Raw genomic sequence first — 8,029 nt, forward strand, 5'->3', positions numbered from 1 at the left:
ACAGTACATTGTTTTAAAATTTTATTTAACTGCTTGTTTGAGTGATCATTGACAGAAATATTTTTTCAATATTTTTTGTTAAAATTTACGCTTGTAGTGCTGAAGTGTTTGAAGTACTAGAACTCAAATTAAACACTCCTGCAGAACCTGTACGAGAGCATTAAGAATGAGCCCTTCAAGATACCTGAAGACGACGGCAACGACCTCACACACACGTTCTTTAACCCTGACCGCGAGGGCTGGCTGCTAAAACTGGGTGAGTGTTTGTCTGTTCAGAAGATAAAATAGTCAGTCTGAACAATACATGGCCTTTAACAGGCCCTATAATACACTGCATGGCCATGAGTCTATGATTGAATCATTATTGCAGTAATTATTAAGTTAAAAGATCTTGACCAAATATTTATGCACCTTTTGATAACATCAAAACAATTTTTTTTTTTTTTTTTCTTATCAAGAGGAGCATTCATTTTTGGGCAAGTTCTTATATTGACAATGCAAGGGTCGAGCACTCTTTACAAAGCACAAAGTCTCCTCCAGCACATCCCAAAGGCTATCAATGGATTTAAGGTCTGGACTCATGCTCCTTCCAAACCGTTCTTTCACAGTTTGAGCCTGATGAATCTGGGCATTGTCATTCTGGAATATGGTCTTGATGTGTCTTTCTATATGGTTAATAATCTATATGTGAAAGCTACACACTCCATCTATTAGGAATAGAGGAACTGTTACCAAACATATAACATGCTAGAAACATAATAATCACTGCAATGATGATCCAATCATGGACTCGTAAGCATTTTTCTATTTAAATCTAAACTGAAATCTTTTATTTGGCCAAGCAGTGTATTTTTCCTCATACCCCAGTGTCATGAACTCCAAAAGTAGATTTATTTAATTTAATCAGAGCTGTGAATTGTGTAACGTAATAGCCAAGAAGCACAGGGACAAATGCTTTATATTCCAAAGCTAATCTAAAATAGCTGATGCAACCTCCTTATTTATCTGCATGCTGCTCATATTTCAGCTCAGCCTAGATTTTACACCAGGCTGACACACACAAATATTTTATTACAGCCTTTTGTTACGATATTTTTCAGATTTTCATGGTTAATTTCATTGTTTTCTTTCTTTCCACGTTTGTTGTGTTTCTTCAGGAGGTATGTACTGGTTTTCTTAGCTATGCTTCCAGGTGCTTTGCGCTTCCATTTACTCCTTTTGTTTGTCATTTTTTAATCTTATTTAACAGATATTTCATTTCATCAAAATGAAATTTGCCTCATTTGAGTTTTTAAACTGGTGTTGTGTCGCTGCGCTGTTGTGCCGTGCTCACGATGGGCTTGTGATGTTCGTGAGACTCTCTTTCTCCATCTTCTTGGAGATCAACTTGTCTGTTAAACATTAGATGTCTATTGGTCTCTACTGCGCACATGTGGTCAGTTGAAGAACTGCCTGATCTGCAGTCGTACATGCTGGTGTGTGTGTGCTACATGCTGCTGCAAACACTTAAATGAAATAGTTGTGCGAGAAAGCACAGGAATATAGGAGATGATTTACAGCTGATATATGTGCAGTTTATTATCGATACTTGCATTCATTCCTACATTTTATTACATAATCTCTTACTAATTTGGTCACTAACACCTTAAGCTTGTGCTTGATTCAGTGGTTTTGGGCTAACTGTGTATTTTTGACGAGGCCATTTCAGCTGTCCATCTGCTAATGTGAGTTCCCGTACACGTGTCTGTCTGCTGTGCCTCAGTCCTCATCTCGCCATGTGTCTCTGCTGCTCACCACAATTATTCTTTACTCATACAGACCCCAGCGACGGGATTCTTATTATACTGTCTGATCCACAGGTGGACGGGTGAAGACGTGGAAAAGGAGATGGTTCATCTTGACAGACAACTGTCTGTATTATTTTGAATACACCACTGTACGTAAACCTGCTTCAGTGAAGTTAAATGACTGAATGATCCAGTGGTAATTTAACTCATCCGTTGTGCTCTACTGTGGTCACATGTGTTTCCTCTTCTGCCTCTGTTTTCAGGATAAAGAGCCAAGAGGGATCATTCCTCTGGAAAATCTCAGTATTAGGGAAGTGGAAGACTCCAAGAAGCCAGTAAGCTTCCTCTCGCTTTTCCATCTGTATTTCATCACGTTTAAATTACTTTGGATTAGTCATGGTGGTTGAGAAGTTTAGTGAGGCTGATTAGTCTTATATTTATTTATTTTACTTTTTTTCTCTTACTTTTAAGTTTCATTATTAATTGTATTTATTTATTATTTTGTGTATATATATATATATATATATATATATATATATATATATATATATATATATATAGTGGTTTCATTAGCTTGCTGTGCTTTTACTTAAATATCTTTCTATATTTTATTGTGTGTGTGTGTGTGTGTGTGTGTGTATATATATATATATATATATATATATATAAACAATTTATTTCTTGATTTTTTAAAAAAAAAATGTAATTATTAAAAGATAATTGTAATTTTTTTTTATTTTTTTTTTTGGGCACTGTTGTTCCTGCATCCCCTTGTGGGCCCTGGAGCTCTATTAGATTTTGAAAATGTGTGTGGTTGTAATTAGCACAAAGGTTACGGGTTGCTAAAATCACTCATACACTGGCACCACTGTTCTCGTAACCTCGGTTTGCTCCAGTAAAATATAAAAGCCTCTTCTAAAGTATCTCTCTACACACAGAACTGCTTTGAACTCTTCATCCCAGACAACAAGGATCAGGTCATCAAAGCATGCAAGACTGAAGCAGATGGACGGGTTGTGGAAGGAAACCACACATTCTACCGCATCTCGGCGCCAACAACAGAGGAGAAAGAAGAGTGGATCAAAAGCATCAAGTAAGTTCTCCTCTCATCTTGCTCTGACAGCATTTTTAATATGCATAGGGTTATCATATTATTATTTTTTTTACTATATAAAACACTTTGCTGTCGATTTATGCTGTTAAAAAAACTGAAGAAAAAAAAACAGCTCAATAGAAACAAAATGAAATGAAAAGCTAAAAAGAAGTATTTAAAACAACAAAATCACAAAACTTGAAAACTGATGATTTAAACTGAAAATAAAAAAATCTAATTCAAAATATTAAACAGTTAATAAATACTATAATAGTATATAAATAATACTAAAATAGCACTTCTCATAATTTTGTGCATGTGATATAATAGCAAAAATTGTTTGTTATGGTGAAAATTTCCTAGATAGCTCAGTAGTGAGCAGGCTATCTTTGAGGTCAACCAAAACGTTCCTTTCTCATTCTCTCCAGGGCTGCCATAAGCAGGGACCCTTTCTATGAGATGCTTGCTGCCAGGAAGAAGAAAGCATCATCTTTGAAGAGACAGTAGAACCGCTCATGTCTGCATGGATGGATCTCCGCTTCAAGGCCGCAAAGAGGATGTTTAGACATGGACCTGGAAAAGGGGCGAATGATAAACGGAAGCCATAACGCTGGATTGGAGCGATTTTAATCTCAGGAATGACCTTGAGTTTTGAATGTTGTCAGTGAAGTTGGCTTTCTTGGAGGTAATCTGACATTTATACATTTAATTCTCATGAACGAACATTATCGTGCACTCACGTACATTATCATCTCAAATCAGCAGGTCTGACTGAATGTGGCGTCTTATTGACCTTTTCTAAGCTTGCTGAAGACATGGCCGTTCCTTTCTGTGCTTTGATACATATAAAATGCTAATTGTACACCTATTTTTACACTGCTACTGTAAGTATCTGGATTTTGGCCTCGTTTTGTTTAAGACTGTCTTACTGGTTTTCTAATCATTTCTGATCTGCTGTCATATTTATCTTTTTTTTTTGTTGGCTAGAAATCTTTTCACATTTTGCCAAAGTTTGTCTTTCAGTCCTACTCCATGTAATACTTTCCTAAAACCTGAAGTTGACTGCTTCTGTTTCATGAACATGAAATGAAAATATATTTTTATTTTGATGCTGTTTATTTAGCGTTAACAGTTTTATTTGAAATATCAGGATTTTTCATTGTCACTGATCTCATAGGTGGCCTTGATGACTGAAATCCAAAAACATTTCAGTAAGTTTGGTTCATGTTTATGGAACAATGTCAAAAATTAAACTACTGACATGAGAGTTTATTTTTTACTATGTTTTGTATTTTACCACATTAAATGTATTGGTTAAATTAACTCATGAACAAACACAAAAAAAACTTTTTTTCCCTTTGCTTTATATACACTGTTAATTGAGAGAAAACTCTTAAATGCTAATTTATCAATGATGTAAATATTTAAACATATAGGTTGTTTAATTTTTGTCAAAATATACTTTGTGCTAAAGTAAACAGGGTGACGAAAAGGTTTAAACATGTCAAAGTTTATTTCACCATTGCTATGTAACCTGTGCTTACAATAAAAGAAGTTTGAGCTTTAAAAATAACTGTAAAATTTGATTTCGTAAATAATTTTTATTTCTCGATGCCTTTAATTTGTGTGGTTTCTTAATGGGGTATTTTACCACTGACAAAATGGGCTTCCAATAAAACGTGGCTGCATATGCAGTAGAAAGGATTTATTTATTTATTTTTCGAAATATGTGCTACCGGATTAAAGAAAACAGAAAAAAGGCTGCTGTTGTCTTCCGTTTTGCTAAATGGTGGGAATTAGGAAAACTTCCAACACCAAAAATAAAGGTCACGTAGGCCTACTGTATTTCACATCAAAGCTATGACTGTATAAGCCTTTTATTCTTAAAAACAATTCATACAATTACAAAAACACTGTTCCTTCATATGGTACACAATATTTTTGTCCATTTTGTAATTTGTGCATTGAATGATGTGGTTAAGGCCTCATCCTCATGAAACTCTGGATTCTGATAGAGGGTCATGAGACTTAAACCTGAGTGCAAAAATAGAGGCTCCAGACCCTTCCAGAGCTGAGACATTGAGATACCACATAGCATTTATGCCATTATAAATATGTCAATATCTCAGCTCTGGAAGGGTCTAGAGCCTCCATTTTTGCACTCAGGTCTAAGTCGCATGGCCCTCTATCGGAATCCAGAGTTTCAAGAAGATCAGAGAAACTTTTTTTTGCACCAAAAAAGTCGTTTTTTCCGTGTCGACATTTTGAGTTTCTCTGATCTTCTTGAAGATCAGAGGCGGTGAAGACCCTTCAGGTGGCCATGGTGGTGAAGACCCTTCAGGCGGCCAAGGCGGTGAAGACCCTTCAGGCGGCCACGGTGGTGAAGACCCTTCAGGCGGCCACGGCGGTGAAGACCCTTCAGACGGCCGGTCTCGGGCAGGACGGTCTCGGGCTGGACGGTCTCGGGCGTTGGGAGTGGGGCTGGTGACGTCATCAACAGTGAAGGATGATCCGCAGGATACCAGCAACCACTCCACAAATTGGGCAAAGCTTTCTTGAGGTGGTTCCCCAGACAACTGCGCTCGAGTGGTGTTGTTCAGTCCCACACATAGAAACGTGCAGAGGCAGTCATCTGGGAAACTGGTTTGAGGTATCAAATCCAGGAAAACCTCCAGGTGTTCCTCAAGAGAGCTGTTTCCCTGCTCAGGGCACATTAGTCTTACTGCAGGGAAATCCATGTTTGGTTGTTTCTTCTGTCACGGTGTAGTATGAAATGAAGACAAAGCTCCAATACAAAACATTTACTCAAAAACGTCAAACAGGAACAAGGAAGACTGGCAGAAGATTACACACACTATCCATGAAACATAATCAAGAACCGACAAGAACAGACTGAAACAGAGAGAACTAAATACAGATACAAAATGAACACTAACAAGATGATGACAGGTGACAGATGATCAGGACGATGAACAGGTGGGTGATTGAGGGAATGAGTTCAGGTGTGGAGACAAGAGGATGCTGGGAAGTGTAGTGAAGATGACGAAGACAGAATGGTGCAGACAAAGACTGTGACAATTATATAGTCAGTGAATGGAAGGGTCTAGAGCCTCTATTTTTGCACTCAGGTCTAAGTCCCATGGCCCTCTATCAGAATCCAGAGTTTTAAAAAGATCAGAGAAACTAAAAATTTCAACCCAAAAAAAAAAAAAAAAAACCGACAGTGTTACCCCTGTCGTTTTTTTTTTTTTTTTTTGGTGCGAAGAAATAAGTTTCTCCAATCTTCTTGAAACTCTGGATTCTGACAGAGGGCCATGGGACTTAGACCTGAGTGCAAAAATGGAGGCTCTAGACCCTTCTAGCACTGAGATATTGAGATATTTATAATGGCAGAAATGCTACGTGGGATCTCAATATCTCAGCTCTGGAAGGGTCTAGAGCCTCCATTTTTGCACTCAGGTCTAAGTCCCATGGCCCTCTAACAGAATCCAGAGTTTCAAGAAGATCAGAGGAACTCAAAATTTTGTCCCAAAAAAAACCCGACAGTGTTACCCCTTTCGTTTTTTTTCGTTTTCGGGTGAAAAATTAAGTTTCTCCAATCTTCTCAAAAATCTGGATTCTGATAGAGGGCCACGAAACTTTGACCTGAGTGCAAAAATGGAGGCTGTAGACCCTTCCAGAGCTGAGATATCGAAATTCAAAAATTCGACCCGAAAAAAAAATTACAGTGTTACCCCTTTCGTTTTTTTTTTCGTTTTCGGGCGAAAAATTAAGTTTCTCCAATCTTCTCAAAACTCTGGATTATGATAGAGGGCCACGAAACTTTGACCTGAGTGCAAAAATTGAGGATCTAGACTCTTCCAGAGCTGAGATATCAAAATTTCGACCCGAAAAAAAACGACAGTGTTACCCCTTTCGTTTTTTTCATTTTCGGGCGAAAAATTAAGTTTCTCCAATCTTCTCAAAACTCTGGATTATGATAGAGGGCTGTGAGACTTTGACCTGAATGCAAAAATGGAGGATCTAGACCCTTCCAGAGCTGAGATATCGAAATTCAAAATTTCGACCCGAAAAAAAACGACAGTGTTACCCCTTTCTTTTTTTTTTTCATTTTCGGGCGAAAAATTAAGTTTCTCCAATCTTCTCAAAACTCTGGATTATGATAGAGGGCTGTGAGACTTTGACCTGAGTGCAAAAATGGAGGCTCTAGACCCTTCCAGAGCTGAGATATCGAAATTCAAAAATTCGACCCGAAAAAAAAAATGAAAGTGTTACCCCTTTCGTTTTTTTTCGTTTTCGGGCGAAAAATTAAGTTTCTCAAATCTTCTCAAAACTCTGGATTATGATAGAGGGCTGTGAGACTTCGACCTGAGTGCAAAAATGGAGGATCTAGACCCTTCCAGAGCTGAGATATCAAAATTCAAAATTTCGACTCGGAAAAAAAAACGACAGTGTTACCCCTTTCGTTTTTTTTAGTTTTCGGGCGAAAAATTAAGTTTCTCCAATCTTCTCAAAACCCTGGATTCTGATAGAGGGCCACGAAACTTTGACCTGAGTGCAAAAATGGAGGCTCTAGACCCTTCCAGAGCTGAGATATCATAAATTCAAAATTTTGACCCGAAAAAAATCGACAGTGTTACCCCTTTCGTTTTTTTTCATTTTCGGGCGAAAAATCAAGTTTCTCCAATCTTCTCAAAACTCTGGATTATGATAGAGGGCCGCGAGACTTTGACCTGAGCGCAAAAATGGAGGCTCTAGACCCTTCCAGAGCTGAGATATTGAAACTCAAAATTTCGACCCGAAAAAAAACGACAGTGTTACCCCTTACGTTTTTTTTCAGTTTTCGGGCGAAAAATCAAGTTTCTCCAATCTTCTCAAAACTCTGGATTATGATAGAGGGCCGCGAGACTTTGACCTGAGCGCAAAAATGGAGGCTCTAGACCCTTCCAGAGCTGAGATATCGAAACTCAAAATTTCGACCCGAAAAAAAAACGACAGTGTTACCCCTTACGTTTTTTTCAGTTTTCGGGCGAAAAATCAAGTTTCTCCAATCTTCTCAAAACTCTGGATTATGATAGAGGGCCGCGAGACTTTGACCTGAGCGCAAAAATGGAGGCTCTAAACCCTTCCAGAGCTGAGATATCGAAAC

General features: G+C 37.9%; 1 protein-coding gene across 4 annotated transcripts in view; it reads left to right on the plus strand.

Annotated features, from left to right (window-relative positions):
- Positions 1–4,492, plus strand: part of cyth1b (cytohesin 1b) — a 52,216-nt gene extending 47,724 nt beyond the window's left edge. For 2 of the 4 annotated variants that reach the window (XM_089122294.1, XM_089122295.1), the window contains exons 9-13: positions 145–257; positions 1,858–1,936; positions 2,051–2,122; positions 2,726–2,880; positions 3,309–4,492. In XM_089122294.1, coding sequence (XP_088978420.1) covers positions 145–257; positions 1,858–1,936; positions 2,051–2,122; positions 2,726–2,880; positions 3,309–3,387 — 498 coding nt within the window. In that variant the 3' untranslated portion in view covers positions 3,388–4,492. The remainder of the gene's footprint in view (positions 1–144; positions 258–1,857; positions 1,937–2,050; positions 2,123–2,725; positions 2,881–3,308) is intronic. The other 2 variants (XM_089122292.1, XM_089122293.1) reach the window with 1 other exon arrangement.
- Positions 4,493–8,029: the final 3,537 nt, after the last annotated feature.

Source organism: Pimephales promelas, chromosome 17 (genome assembly GCF_988280905.1).
Source record: "Pimephales promelas chromosome 17, fPimPro1.hap1.1, whole genome shotgun sequence".
Lineage (NCBI taxonomy): Eukaryota > Metazoa > Chordata > Actinopteri > Cypriniformes > Leuciscidae > Pimephales > Pimephales promelas.